This window comes from Agrilus planipennis, unplaced genomic scaffold (assembly GCF_000699045.2).
Source record: "Agrilus planipennis isolate EAB-ADULT unplaced genomic scaffold, Apla_2.0 scaffold15, whole genome shotgun sequence".
NCBI classification, from domain to species: Eukaryota; Metazoa; Arthropoda; class Insecta; order Coleoptera; family Buprestidae; genus Agrilus; species Agrilus planipennis.
This window is the reverse complement of record NW_020438871.1, coordinates 2,369,052-2,384,435: the sequence shown is the minus strand read 5'-3', so window position 1 is coordinate 2,384,435 and position 15,384 is coordinate 2,369,052. Positions and strand designations below refer to the sequence as shown.

The 15,384-nt window shown below is 31.0% G+C and overlaps 4 protein-coding genes across 7 annotated transcripts; 2 read left to right on the top strand and 2 right to left on the bottom strand.

Annotated features, from left to right (window-relative positions):
- Window positions 1-191: 191 nt before the first annotated feature.
- On the top strand, window positions 192-2,424 carry LOC108743790 (GTP-binding protein Rheb homolog). Of its 2 annotated transcripts, XM_025977518.1 has the most exons (6): window positions 193-421; window positions 493-666; window positions 724-795; window positions 852-1,059; window positions 1,111-1,240; window positions 1,883-2,424. In XM_025977518.1, the coding sequence occupies exons 2-6, from the start codon at window positions 618-620 to the stop codon at window positions 1,970-1,972; spliced, it is 549 nt and encodes a 182-aa protein (XP_025833303.1). In that variant the 5' UTR covers window positions 193-421; window positions 493-617; the 3' UTR covers window positions 1,973-2,424. The 2 variants fall into 2 exon arrangements, with proteins under 2 accessions (XP_025833301.1, XP_025833303.1); XM_025977516.1 differs by having other exon boundaries at window positions 192-666.
- Window positions 2,414-8,085, bottom strand: LOC108737600 (putative uncharacterized protein DDB_G0282133). 2 transcript variants are annotated; one of them, XM_018470538.2, is made up of 6 exons: window positions 7,964-8,085; window positions 7,719-7,899; window positions 5,372-6,109; window positions 4,924-5,116; window positions 4,816-4,860; window positions 2,414-4,470 (listed from the first exon to the last, which is right to left on the bottom strand). In XM_018470538.2, exons 1-6 carry the CDS (start codon window positions 8,005-8,007, stop codon window positions 3,161-3,163), a joined length of 2,511 nt encoding a protein of 836 aa, XP_018326040.1. In that variant the 5' UTR covers window positions 8,008-8,085; the 3' UTR covers window positions 2,414-3,160. The 2 variants fall into 2 exon arrangements, with proteins under 2 accessions (XP_018326040.1, XP_018326041.1); XM_018470539.2 differs by lacking the exon at window positions 5,372-6,109 and having other exon boundaries at window positions 4,816-4,866.
- Window positions 8,086-8,931: 846 nt separating this feature from the next.
- Window positions 8,932-11,661, top strand: LOC108737602 (putative mediator of RNA polymerase II transcription subunit 26). Of its 2 annotated transcripts, none has more exons than XM_018470543.2 (3): window positions 8,932-9,213; window positions 9,651-9,923; window positions 10,002-11,661. In XM_018470543.2, the coding sequence occupies exons 2-3, from the start codon at window positions 9,651-9,653 to the stop codon at window positions 11,355-11,357; spliced, it is 1,629 nt and encodes a 542-aa protein (XP_018326045.1). In that variant the 5' UTR covers window positions 8,932-9,213; the 3' UTR covers window positions 11,358-11,661. The 2 variants fall into 2 exon arrangements, with proteins under 2 accessions (XP_018326045.1, XP_018326044.1); XM_018470542.2 differs by having other exon boundaries at window positions 8,932-9,274.
- Window positions 11,662-11,858: 197 nt separating this feature from the next.
- On the bottom strand, window positions 11,859-15,059 carry LOC108737601 (patj homolog). Its single transcript, XM_018470540.2, has 5 exons — window positions 14,365-15,059; window positions 14,040-14,297; window positions 13,284-13,972; window positions 12,462-13,115; window positions 11,859-12,404 (listed from the first exon to the last, which is right to left on the bottom strand). Exons 1-5 carry the CDS (start codon window positions 14,812-14,814, stop codon window positions 12,059-12,061), a joined length of 2,397 nt encoding a protein of 798 aa, XP_018326042.1. The 5' UTR covers window positions 14,815-15,059; the 3' UTR covers window positions 11,859-12,058.
- Window positions 15,060-15,384: the final 325 nt, after the last annotated feature.

Sequence of the window (15,384 nt, the reverse complement as noted above, 5' to 3'; positions counted from 1 at the left end):
TGCATTTAATTTCTACTTCAATTTTGAAAGTTGAATAGAATTAAATATCTTAGCCTTTATATTTAAATACTGGCCAATAAAATGCAATACATTTTTAATTACGGATCTACTGACCTCTTGTAGTAGTTTGTGGCACTTAAGCGCTAGCGGTGAGAAATCACTGTCAGTGTCTCAAATATACGTAACGACTCGGGGCGCAACAGTAATCTGCGAATATATTTAGTTATTTGACATTTAAGATTAGTTACTATTTTTTTTACCCTGTTTCAGAACTAAATTGTGAGTTATGGGACTATATTATATTTGATATGCCAAGAAAGTTTTTTAGGCATATTAGAGATTACTAGTCAGTATATTATAGTGACGTATTGGTTGGTTTGTTTGTATTGGGAATACGAAACTTACACTGAATTAATTGAACGTAAATTACATGATGTTTATATCTCTATAAACTTACAATTCAATACTGAAACTACTTATTTTCATGCATAGTTATGGCTAAAAGCCGATATTGTGGATATTAGAGCTGTTCTTGAAGAAGTGATAGTGCCCTTTTTATTTTTCCTTGTTCAAACAGGTTAATTAAAATTATCAATTTCATATCAGTAAAAAGTAAAATGCCTTCAAAACAACGTAAAATTGCTGTTATGGGATACAGATCAGTAGGTTAGTAAAAGAAGGATATATTGTCTTTATGTTTTATACAAACTATATGCGTTTTAGGAAAATCATCCTTGAGCATCCAATTTGTTGAAGGACAGTTTGTTGACTCTTATGATCCCACAATAGAAAACAGTTAAGTTGATTAGTAAGTATTTATTATATTTCTTTATAGTGACATTTTTTTCTAGCATTTACAAAATCCACTAGAATAAATTCTCAAGAATATGAATTAAAATTAGTTGATACAGCTGGACAAGATGAATATTCTATTTTTCCGTCTCAATACAGCATTGATGTTCATGGTTATGTTTTAGTTTATAGCATAACAAGTACAAAATCTTTTGAAGTTATTAAAGTAATTTATGAAAAATTACTAGATATAACAGGAAAATTACAGTAAGTGTTCAAAATAATACAGCTTATAAGTTACAATAGTTTTCTTGTTAGTGTCCCAATTGTACTAGTTGGTAATAAAACCGATCTACACATGGAAAGAATGATATCAACTGAAGAAGGCAGAAAACTTGCAGAAGACTGGAATGCTGCTTTTCTAGAAGCTTCAGCCAAGCAAAACACAGTAAGTGTAGTGATTTAAAGCACTAGGATTCATAAGAATATGAAAATGACTCTTGTAGGGGTTAGTTTAATAAGTTTTGTAAACTTATTTTTTCTATTATTCTTTACACTTACTTTAGTTACTCATGACGTTTAGAATCACTACAGTTAAACACAATAATTTTGATAGTCAAACCTGACAATTTTTGGCATTTTTTTTCCAGTATTTTTGTATTTTCCCACTATTATCAACATATTTCATATTGAATGAGGTTCATTTTTTTTCTTATGAATTATAAATTCTTGTATATCTAAGAAAACCAGATTTCAGAATATGAGTTGTATACCTTCATTCATTCAATATGAAACATTAATATTAATGGACAAATTAAAAAAATTGGCAAAAATGTCCAAGTTTGACTACCAAATAATTGTGTTTGTTTGGAATGATAAATGTTATGAATTATTAGAATAAGTACATATAAGGAAAACTGGTTTTTTCAAAAAATTTACTAAATTTCGTTATTGAGGCCATTTTCATACTATTATGGATACCTTATTTTTCTAAACAGATATTTCAGCTTAACATTCTTAGTTGATCTAGATTTGATACTAGTGAGAACATTTCATATTCAGTTATATAACTTCTAATTTATTGTTATAGTCTGTTTCAGATATTTTCTATACATTACTAATGGAAATTGAAAAAGCAGATTCAAAATCAAATGAAAAGTCCAATTGTTCTGTTTCATAAAATTCTGAAATTAAGGATCAGAGAGAATTTGTAAAACTGTTACTTACATGCTGTGCAAACAAAAACTTACAATTTATTATTTAAATACACTTACATTTTTTGTAAATATTTTTTGTGGTTCTTTTTATTTGTTATGTAAATCTTAATTAGATAAACATATCTCTTAATTATTTTTAATATTTACTTAAGATACATGTACATTATTGAATTTGTAAATATTTGGTGAGTTTGAATAGGTAGTAAAATACATTTGATGAAGTACAATGATAGAAATATGAAATGTTCATATTTTATTTTTGTTGTATTCATAGTAATAGAACTGTCTAACAAATGCTGCTCTGGATATGATTTTAAATTAATTCCTAGGTAACAATTTTCTCACATTTTAAAAAGTGTTGCAGCAGAGTAAATTCTGTTTTCTATGTGTAAAATAAAAATACGTTTTCCTAACAGTCCTTTATTGTGTAATTGTAAATGATTTTAGCAAAATACAAAATGAGAAGGCAATTGGTGGAAGCTATACTTGCACTTTTCTTCGATTAAGAAGAAAATATATCAGTTCCTATTATCATTTCAAAAGTTGAAATTTATTTAAATTTTTATATTCACACTCAAACACTCCCAAACGCTGCATTTAATTTCTACTTCAATTTCTTTTTAAATGCATGAAAAAATATTACCTGCTATATAAAATTTTCTGTAGGAACACAGTTACTTAATTATTTGTCGTATTAATTGAAGGAAGAAAAAATATATATAAAACAAAGCGAAAATTTTTGAGCAATAATTTGTGCAAAGTGGCATCACAATTTTCTTAAAATTAAAAATGATGGCTACTCAACAGCTAGCGAAGTTTAGCTAACATAAAAACAATACTTAGAGTATTGCACTGTTTTTTGATTTCTGTATGTAAAAAGTTTATTTAATGCAATATTAAAAATCACAATAAACTCGGCAGTTGGAATGACTAATGGGTCGTTCAAAATTTAGTATAAGTTTTTTAATTTCAATCATATTTTATCCAATATATGAAAATTAATAGCTGAACTTGGCTACCAATAGTAGCAGTCCTGTGGTAAAATATGCCAATGACATGTAAAATACTGTTTTATACACAATGTTAAGTCACACCACATTTCTTACGTATTAAAATTAGCAACCAACGTTAACTGAGTTAATAGGACTTTTTTATTTCTTTGTCTTTGAAGATTTTTTACCACTACCTTTATCCTTTTGTGGCTTTGTTTCCTTTGTTTTTTTAGACTCAACATTTTCGGCAGTACCTTGAGACGGACTTTGTGTAGCTTGTGTTGCAGGTTCAGGTTCCTTTTCAAGAACTATTTGTTTAGTCTCAGTTTCAACAGTTTTTTCTGTTTCTGCAGGAATAACACTTTCTGGCTTGCTAATTTCCTGCTGAATATTTGATGACTGACTCTTTTCTAGTGAACCCTCCATGTGGGTCTGAACAACCTCAGGGGCAGTTTGTCCTGCTTGCTCACTTTGTTGTGTCTGAGAGTTAGTTTCATTTTTTTTTGTATCACTTTGCATATTTATTTCTGGAGTTGATAAAGATACAACTTTGCTTTCATTTAACAATTGTAGATGTTCTGAACTAGCTAGTTTTGAATCCAGCTCTGCAGAATTAGTAGAAACAGTTGAAACATTTGCTTTTGTTGGTTCGGTAAGTACTGGTTCTTCAGTTTTAATTTCTGTTGAAGTAAGATTACTTTGCTCAAGTATTTCCGACTTCTCGGGTTGAACTGTAACGGGACTGACCATTTTTACCTCTGTCTTCTGCTCAACTTCAATGTTTTTTTCCGCTTCATTTGGTTCAGGTTTGGCCATTTTTACCTCTAGTTTTTGTTCGCTTTCGATCGTTTTCACTTCTTTTAATTCTATTACTTTTTCTTCTACTTTTGGTTCCTTGTCATGTACCTTTGGTTCGGTTTCGGTTTTAATTTCTTCTACCTTTGGTTTACTTTCAAATTTATTCACTTCTAGTTTCGACTCATTTTCATTTTCTTTCTCCTCTTTGGGTTCACTTTCAATTTTTTTTTGTTCTACTTTTGGCTCATTTTCGATTTTTTTCTCTTCTACTTTTGTTTCATTTCCGACCCTTTTCTCTTCTACTTTTGCTTCAGTTGTTTCATTTTTTTTATCTTCACCACCAACTACCTTTTCTTCTACCATAACTTCAGTTTCAACTGTTTTTACTGGAACTTCCACAATTTTTTCACTTAGTAATATTAAAGGTGAAGATTCAGGTGAAGTTTCTTGTTTTCCTACAGACTCTACTTTTAGAGATTCAAGTATTTCAGTTGTCTGCTTATCAGCAACTTCAAGACTGGAACTAATAATGTCTTCTGTCAATTTCTCTTTTGCAACTTCATCTAACATTTTTGTTTCAGAAACTGGTGTTTGAAGAGTCCTCTGTAAAGACTGTTCTGAAATGAATTTATCTTCTCCCTGTACTAGCCCTTCATTTGATTTTTCTGTTTCTGTAAAAATATATTTAGGTATTGATCTGCCATCAATTCTGAAAATTGCCCAAGCCTCTTTAACGATTATGTTATGAGGCGGAAGCGGTCACTGTAAAAGCGTTGCGGTTAATATTGTCTGGCATGGCAAATATGTAATAGGTAAATACTGAAATATTTTAATTAAAGAAAATATATGTAATAAGTTCAGCACATTATAGGTGAGATTTATAACATGAGTAACATGCAAAGTTATGAGTACATTATTTATAAACACTTTTGGTAAAGCACAAGGCATTTACATATACTTATAAAGCACTACACGGCTTATTCAAGACACCCTTAATGCAGATTTATCCAACTGACCTTTTTTCTCTAATTCATTTCTACTTTGTTTAGCACTGTTATCATCTGTATCTAAAAAAATGCATTTGCTCTTTATTTTTTCTGTTAAAAAAATGATTTCAAACATACCGTTACTTGCGTTTGGAGCACCTGCCAATGTTTCACATATTTTGTTCCAGATATTACCGAAAGCATCTCTATTCATGTAATCGATGTTACCTATTTCCCATCCTTGTCTTCGAAGTTGATCTTCTAAAGCAGATTGCTCGGCAGATCTCGGTTCTCCTAAAGTCAGTCTAGCAAATGCCCCAGCAAATCCACCCTATAATCAACAGAAACTAAAATTTTTACAATGTAGTGGAACAAATTGCAAAAATTACATAAAAATTACACTTGGGTAATTAAATAGTAGCAAAATAAAACATCTATTAATGTTGCATTGTCGATATTTCTATTAATTCATTTGCGTAACACTAGATTTTATAGTTTGGTACTAAAATTTTTGTTAAGCTGCGACGAGTTTGAGTTAAATAATTTCAAACGAAAAAGAGTATACTGAGTTTTAGTAGTTACTTACTTCAACTGTTTCACCTGCTCCGCTCGGATGTATAGCATTTTCTTTGGTTACAGAGCTAGCTGCTTCGCAAAATGGGCGTTCAAACTCATTGGCAACACATTCGGAAGAAATGCTAGTGTTACTATAGGTGTTAGGTTGGGGAATAGGAACGACGACCTTATCAATGTTCGGACTTACATTTTCATCGAAATTGTTACTATTTCGATTGTTACTTTCTATACAGCTATTGTTAGAATGCGATATATTTATTTCGTTGTTATCATAAGTAGGAATACTAGGAAAATTCAAATATTCGGATTCGTTATTGCTAATACTCGTATAGACAGTTTCGTTTGTTGAAACATTAATTTCTTCAGAACAATACTCGACGGGAAAAGAGTGACTAGGTTCTCTTGAGCTATTGGGACCAATATTAAATGAAATTGTTATACTCTCGCTAGGATTACACTCAGCTATTTTGTTTTCTAAATTATTTTGTTCTGTCGCTAAGTTATAATGTTGAAAATTGTCCCAAGATTGGTTGTTATTTTCAGAATAGTTTTCAACATTGAGATCATGATTTTGAATAGAAATATTTTGACTGTTATCGATATTAATAGTTTCTTCCAGCTGTTTTTTATCATATTCTTCCCACGGATCCCAAACAACTTGTTGAGTAGGTTCATTAGTATTTTGAAATTGTTTAGGACTGGAATAATGAGATAGGCTGCTATGTGCAGAAGGCTGCTTGCTTGGTGCCTAAACAAAAGGCATGCAAAAAAGAAACAGATATTTACAGCTGTTAGTACAAAATCATACACAAACATGCTAAATTCAAACATTACTGACTTTTTATGAACATATATCGATTTATGTTGTTTGTATCGTATTTCATAGATACATATTTAAATTACTTTTTAACAAACACGTATGCAAGTGTTAAAGGTTTTAATAAACACAGTGGACAATAAATAAGTTTTATAAGCAGTCCCATGCAGGTATGCACACATTACATTAAATCACACCGAAATTATTCTAGAAATGATTAGTATATATATTTAAAAACCATGAAATTTCCGGTCATTTTTCATTTTAGAGCTTAACTATGGTAATTAGAGAAAAAAATCAAAGAGAAAGAAAGAAAACTCTCACACTTTTCTAACACCGAAAGAAGAAAACAAAATTTCTACTAGTACATATTTTTTGTACTTTGAGCTTCCCTGTATTTTTTGACTTCCTTTTGCTGACAGAAATTGTAAATAATATCTATTTTTTATCCTAATGTCTCGCTTATCAATAATGTGTAGTAGGTGTAATAGGAAATAAAAAAAACCTTTAAATCTTTAATAACAACGCTTAATTTCAAATAACTGATTTCAGATATTTTCAGGCAAAAACAATATATGAACAATTTCGTTAGATAAGTGTAAGTTGATTAATGAGTTCATATAGCAATTTTACGGGGCTGTGGTGCAGTTACTAACTGTTTAATTATTAGGTCTTTAAAAATTAAAATAGTTTGTGCTTTTATCTTGTTAAGGCCATTAATTTTTTTATTATTATCATTTACTGCAACTGTATATCCTGACAGAATATATTAAATCCCGCATCATGCTGCATGCTCATGTATATTTTACATATACATATATTTATTTTGCCTGACGGAATTTAATATCCAAAACTAAGTTTGTTTTAATAATAATAATCAACGATGTAGGTTTAAGAAGTAACACATTTAACAATTGAAAGTTTATAAATTATGAATATTTTTATATTCAGAATACTCTTTTTCATATCATTCTCGGTTTTATCTGTATTAACCTTGCAACACACATATTATGTAAAAAAAAAATGTTTTATTTGCTGCCTTATTTATCGCCCACAGTGTACTGAAAAGCACAGTCAAAAGATAATGTATAACAAAATTTGTTTAAATTCTTTAATTTGATAATCGATATATTTTTATATTACGACCAGTGTTCGATTTTTATTAATTTTTTTCTCGCTTCATAATATTAATGAAGATTTGAGATATATATATCTTTTTAATTCTCAATGAAAATAACATATAAAAAATGACGAACACTCGATCGATAAAAAAATATAACACGGAATGCTAACATAAAGAGATGCTATATGGAGACTAAAACTTTACTATTTTTTTCACTAAGTACAATAAACGTACTTATCTAAAAAAAAACATGCAGCACGTAAAAAAAGATCTAATGCACAACCCACCTTTTCCAAAACTTACATTTCCTGTCAAATCCTTAGTCTCATATGTATGCTTTTAGATTACGAAAATGATATCTTATCAATTATTGTAAAATATCGTTAAATTGAAATTAAAGGAATAAACAACTCTTACCATCTCAGTAGATAACTGTGGGTGAATTGCAGAGCAGAAAATGTTCCACCAACGTTGTAGAAGACTAGTCAAATGTACCAAATCTGGGCTTGGTCTCACTTGTCTAGTTTCAGGATCGAATATTTGCAACCAAGGTTTTGTTTGGGCAATAAAATGAACTATTTTCACGTTGGAACCAAACCTTCAGCAAAAGGATATCATTTAAAACACTACTCTTTCATTTCAAGAATATTTATTTCACTTACTGTTTAAAAGCTGGCAGATACGAGTAACATGCGGTTGAGCACATATTATAAATAAAAGGTAAATGCTTGTTAATATCCTTATAAGCCCAGTCGGAAAAGTACAAGTTAAGAAGCCCTTGATCTCCTCCTAGCGTTGCGGTTAATATTGTCTGGCATGGCAAATATGTAATAGGTAAATACTGAAATATTTTAATTAAAGAAAATATATGTAATAAGTTCAGCACATTATAGGTGAGATTTATAACATGAGTAACATGCAAAGTTATGAGTACATTATTTNTTTGAAATCAAGACAGTTAATTTTGTCTCTTCTGGTGTTCTAGACGTATATTTTTAAGAGAAATTAAGAAATTAAGAAGAAGCTGCTTATCTTATACGCTTAATTACTTTTCGAAGTCATTAAATCTTTACAAAAAAAATGTCAATGAAAAAAGGTCATACCTTTTATTAACCGCTATTTTTCCTATGGAAAAATTGAATAATTCTACCACATTTACATGGTTTCTTAAATATAACCTGTACTATTAAAAGGCTTCTACATATTTATACTTACCACTCATTTTGAATTAGTAAAATATAAATCCTTTGATTTAAGAAAATGCCCTTATAGCAATCTACCGCACAAGTGCACCGTTCAAGCGCATTAGACACCACACACACACCATCCACTAAACTATTCAAAACGAAATGAACAATAAGAAAAGAACGTCAATTGAACAACCACAGAATGCACAGAATGATTAGAACTAAAAAAAAAGTTTTTTTTTCCTACAATGTTTATTGTGGTGCCACACTGTGGAAAATAGACAAATTAGTATTAAATAATACAGATAACGCCAAATATTTTACAGAAATTTATGGTACGTCTATGGTACAACACCGTAAAATAAATAAAAAATAAAACACTACTACGCTGTTTTGTCGAAATGTTTATTTTATTGTACTTTTTTATTATCATTTATCACTTTATACGACGTATTTTAAATTAAAAGAAAACTTATGTGTAATAAAGAATAAATATAATAATTTGTAATTGTATTTACGTTAATGGCACGTGATACATTACCGCTTTACTAGCATCAACATTCAACAGTACGACATTTTCGACTAGCTTGCAGAATTATTTTTAAAGTTTAACGCGAATGTGTCTTTTACAAACGTAATTAACAAGACAACCATTGATAAATGAAACTTTCATAATGTGATCTGTCGCGTAAATGTAACATTATTCAAATTTAAGAAAGAGTGTGGTAAGTTTTATTATTTGCAGTCAGCACCAATACGGTTTAGTTTTGTTTGTTTGGAAGAAGGGTAAGCAAATTTGATCCATTTTGACTAACTTTAAAGGCGTTTTTCCTTCATAATATTTAAATTTCTTGTGCGTTTTAGCAGGGCATTGTTACTACTTTTTTATAAAATTTAGAAGTCTAAAACCTGATTTTTTGAATTTATTGTGAATTCTTTTTATATTGTAATCTATTTCTCATGCATCAGGAATATCTTAATTCAATAAGCAATATTAATGTATAATTTACAAAAAACATCTATGAATTATATTTCAAAAATTATTTTTCTTATGGGTCCTGTTGATGTGGAATAAATAATTAACTAATGTGTTGTTGTCATTATTGATAATAGTTATTCATAAAAAAAAAGTTGAAAATAAACGGTTTTATGGATATTTTAGATGGCACGTGTTGATGCAGCTGAAAAAGAAGCAAGTGAAGTATTACATTCACTTTTATCTGTAGAAAGAATTGAGAAACATGAGCAAGTTCTTGTAGATAGAAATGCAAATCAGTCTCCTGCATCTCACAATTTTCAAAATTCTACAACAAATACAGAAACCATTGAAACAGATACTCAAATACAGTGGCACACTCCTGTTGCAATATCAACACATTCTATCTTTTCAACTATAGATCCAAACAACCAATTTCAGCATGCTGTTGACCAACAGGTAAATATTGTTTTAAAGTATATGCTACAATAGAGAATACTTTGAAATACATATTATCAATAATAATGATTTGTATAGGTGATTTGGGAAGGTCACACCATACAAGTTGAAGAGGATCCACAAAATATTAATACAATATATACGACTGTTCCCTCTAATACAGTGGTAGAAATGTCACCTTCAAAAAAGGCTAAGCCTAAACCATGCTTAAAAAATAATAGTATAAGGAAAAAGATACTAGTGAAAAAGAAAAAGAAAGACTTTGCTCCTACAGAACAAGTAAATCGTGAAAGCACAAAATTGGAAGAAAGTGCAGTGCAGGTAAAAGAACGTTTCAAACGTGGCTGTGAGTGCCAAGATGAAAGTTGTTTTAGAGGATTAAATCCAGAAAGTGTTTATAGGCATCGCCTTAACATAGCAGAATTAACAAAAGCAGAGCATGATATGTATCTTATGGGAGTAACTATGGCTTGCCTGGCTAATCCTGATCAGACTGTAAGGCATAAAGAAAGAAGAAGATTGAGAGCTCAGTATGTTTATCAGGGACGGCGAGTTTGTTTAGATGCCTTTCTATACCTAGAAAATTGTACACATTATCAACTTAAAAGAATTAGAAAACATGTAATGACTCATGGTGTAGCACCTCGTATACATGGAAATCATGGGAAAAAGCCGCATAATACCTTTTCTTTAGATATTTATCGACATGCAACTGAATTTTTAAAGCAATATCTTGAAACACATACTGGCGAAACAGGGATAACAAATTCTAAACAAATTATTCAATTACCTTGGGACATAACAAGAAAAAATTTGCACGATGCATACAAAGAGTATGGACAAATTTTAGAACCAGGAATAAAGTTAATGGGTTATTCCACTTTTAGGCATTTTATGAAGGAACAGTTTCCACATGTCAAGTTTTGCAAAGTAGAACCTAAGTGCAATGCCTTTCATCAACAGTCCCAACAACAGCAACAGCAGCAACAACAACAACAACAGCAGCATCACCAGCAACAAAATTCTCAATTACAACAAACTGAACATCAACAAGATGCTATACAAATACAAAGCCACCATCACCTTTTGCAAAAACAACAGCAATTACAGACTATTGATAAAAGAACTGAACAAATGACTAAACCTCTAATAGGTAGTACAGAAGTCCAACAAGTAATTCCTTTAGTAATAGCTCCTAACGACGGAAGTACAGCACAACATCATTCTCAAGCATTTCTAGTCACACCTATTTCTCAAATTATACCTAGTGGAAATATTACGACAGCACCACAAAACCCTGCTACTCATACTTCTTCGAACACGTTTTCATATCAAATTGCAAACACCGGGTATGTCATTAATGAACATGGAAATTTGGTTTCACCAATGCCAAATACTCAACAGCATACACCGTATACCTTCAATAGAATCTAGACTTGGCTTATTCATTATGGTGATTATAATGAAATATTTTGTAAAATTATTTTGTGACAAGCGCAACTTTCTATTGTTATGTCACAGTCAGTGTATCTGGAAATGATTCACTGAAATGGTCAATGCCATATAGGAATAAACGCGAACCGAAAGAAGAGCTTTAAAAACTAAAACTATAAGAGGAGAAAACGTACGAAAGAAAATACAACAATCGGTATTTTACAATTTGTATAGATATCTGAATATTGTGAGAGAGGTCGTTTCATCTACCTTTGATAACAAATAAAAATATTTTTTAGGATTATTACTTTTATGTCGTTCTCCTATACGTTTATTAAAAAAATATAGCAACTACAGTAAATTAAATAAAAAAAACATTAAATTTGTTACTTAGTGACAACTGAAAATATTCTTGATATTTATTACATTTACTGTGAAATGTGAAAACTATATTTTCTTAAAAGTGACGAAATATGGAAAGGAAAATGTTTAAAACCAATATTTTTATGTTTCCACTTCTTTAATCTCCAAAAACTATCAAATTAAGATTACACATTCCATTTAATACTGAAAAGATAAGTATGTATATATGTATGCATTAAATCAGTATGTACATTGCAATATCATTCGAGAAATTTGTACAACTAAAAGGGAATGTTCAAGTACCTACTTAAAGAGTGAAGTAAATACGAAAAAACCACTTAAGCATTATGAGGGAGAGAATCAAGTACTGGTAGTGGTTTAGCAACTCCAATGCGTACAATTCCTTTAGGCGCGCCTTTTAGAGCCTGTACTGCTTGATCTAATGAAGCATTTTCTAATATGGTGTCGTTTACGAAAAGCAATCGGTCGCCAGGAATTAGTCTCCCATCCATTTGAGCAACACCTCCAGGTACTAAGCTGCGTATTACAATCACGGTGTCATTTGGATCAATGGGATCCTGATAATCCAAAATTGAAAATCCAAGTCCTCTTTCGCCTTTTACTAATTCAATTACTTGTGGTTCTGAACTCCACATTGCTAAGCCAGTTAGTGGCTCTAAAGACCTATAAAAAAGACAATCTTTGACGTCTAGTTAAAAGTTCTAGCAGCAAATACTTCACCTAGATTTCATTTTGCTTAAAGTGCCCTCGGAAGTACCAGAAACCCCTATGCTTGTAGTTAGCGAACCATCCGATTTGGCTTTGACAAGTCTATCAGAGGCAGGAAACAGATTTTGCAAACTTCCTCCTAGAGCATTGCCTCTTTGACAAAACGGAGAATCTTGCAAAATTTTAAAATTGTTTTTATCTCCGTTATTAGGACGGCCACAAACCATTCTTACATGAATTGGTAATTCTTTTAAAATGCTTACTACTTCATGGTGATTCATACCAAGCAGCCTATGACCATTAACTTCTAAAAGCTCATCTCCGGAGCGTAATTTTCCGTTCTTTCCTACAGGCCCTTCTGGTAATATGGATCTTATATAATGGTGTGGTCGTACTTCCTGTCCATCTTCTACATCTACTGTTCCTTCTAAACTAATACCCAGACCACCCCTTTCTCCAAATTTAGTCAGTTGAGCAATAACAATTTCAAAATTTTGGCCAATAATTTCTTTCCACTTCTTTTTGATAGCCTCTGCTTCAGTTGGGGTTAACTCCACGGGCTCTTGCGATGTTTGGGCTAAATTTACAAATTCGTTCCTTGTTTCTATGGGCTTCAGCAAATCCTGCTTCATTCCTGAAGTAGAGATCTCCCTTTTTCCTGAAATTCTACAAAAGGAGCGTTACTTAGGTCTTTAAAAACTAGACTAATTAGGCATTTAAAAGAGATGAATTTTTTCCTGTATTTTATATTTTTTTAAAAAATGGAATTTTTATTAGTCATACTTTTTTATTTTTGACTGCTTATTTTTTAATTAAGTAAATTAGTTTTATTACCGTTGATTCTGATTTGAATTACAAAATGTCGTGGCGGCAATAGCTTGTTGTAACTGTTCAAACTTTGGTCCATGTAAATATCTTTCTAAACACAACTTAACTTCACTTCCACAGCTTCTTAACACTTCAACTGCTTGTAAGTTGGTATATCCTTGCAAGGAACGACCATCTACTTCTACTATCCTATCATTCACTTGAATCTTTTTACTCAAGTCAGCAGCACTTCCTTTACTTATGCTCTTAATAAAAATTCCTGATAATTCCTCCTTTTCACATACATATCCTGCTATTGTGATTCCCAAACCGTTGTGGTCTTTTCTTAGCTCTACAGTAAACTTCTCCATTTCTGGTACTTTTGCTTCAATGTTAAGTGAAGAAAGGGTCCCAGGAGTTGATCCTAATGCTGAATTAGTTGGAGAAATGTTACTGTTATTTATTGTATTAGCTTCTATAATATTGTTTTTGAAAATAGGCGAATATTTGTGTTGTATTAAATATTGATCTAATTCATTTGGATCATTTAGAAGTCGTGTAGGAACCAATGGTGCAGAAGAACTAAGATATTTATAATCTGATGACAAGGAAAATTCTGCAGGACGGGCCACCACTAATCTTACATGGGTTCCAGATTGTCTCAGAACCGTTGCTACTTGTTCAGAGCCCATTTCATGTAAATTCACATCTCCAATCTAAACAGAAATTATTTACAGTAGTATTTTTTAAACTTCTTTTTAAATTAGCTGGGTAAAAGTCTACCTGTAGAATGTGATCACCACTTTGAAGTCTTCCATCTCGATCAGCAACACCACCTGGTAAAATAGTCTTAACTACAACTCCCATAGTTCTAACTCCAACAATACCAAATCCTAATCCAGTTCCATCATTAATTAGATCAATGGCTTCTACTTGAGCCCATTCTGAATTTAAAATTGCATCAGAACCTGCTTTAGAAGTATCACTAATTGCTGATGGTGACCGATAAATATTCTCCTCTTCGTCAGGACCGTGAGAGTTCTACATTTTTGAACAATAAACAACCATATTGACATAATCTTTTAATTAAGTAATAAATAGTAAATACCTTTGTAGAAAGAAAGTCTGGTGTTAAAGACTTTGCAGTTCTGAGTAAAACATTGTCCTCGTTGAAAGCATGAAGTTGGGGAGATCCTGGTGATACTGGAGCAGAGGGTACTCTTTGTTCATCAAAATCATGAGGATGATGATAATCTTCTGCATAACCAGGGTCGAAAAGTTCTACAGGCGGTACATTTAATGCTAACTCCCCTGTTAACGTTATATCAAAATCTACTGGTAAAATTGAAGGATGTTGACCCAATTGTTGGTTAAGTTCATATAGAGAATCTTGTATAGTAACAACACTTCTAAATATTGGGTTTTCTAAAACTGATACCAGAACGTTAATCTCTCGATTTGCATTCCCTTGAAGTTTTAAATCGTCCAATTCATTTATTGTTAATTTAATGTCTTCTAACAATTGTAGAGCACTTGAAATATCAGCATTTAAATGCATATTTGTGATTATATATAGACAACACACAACTTAAACGACACACAAAAGCAGCAAAATATTTACTGCAGCACTGCGAATGTCAAAACTATCCATTTATCTATAAGTACAATATAAATATGACGGATCATAATTAATTACCATTGATTACTATATTACCATAAAAACCACAAACATACTGCGCATACTGTCATAGACAAATACCACCACAGAATACCATCACAAACATAAACATGTAACACTTATAAATTCTTTGGTACTTAGGTTACACAGTAGGCAACCCAAACATCAGAACTGACAATTAATTACATACCTATTTCTTGCTTTTCTTCAGAAATACCAAAATTTGAAATAATAATTTATTATCTATTCATTACTGATTGGGACAATCAAATTATAAACAAATGGTAATTCAAACAATTTATATTTCAAAACCATTAGATATCTGCAGAAGTCGAATTTTTAATTTTAAAGTGAAACTGTGATTAAAATTTTTTCGTTTTATTTGAATTAACACTTGAAATGTCGCATAATGTTGTTAAAAAGCCCGCATTATTTTTATCTATATTTTAT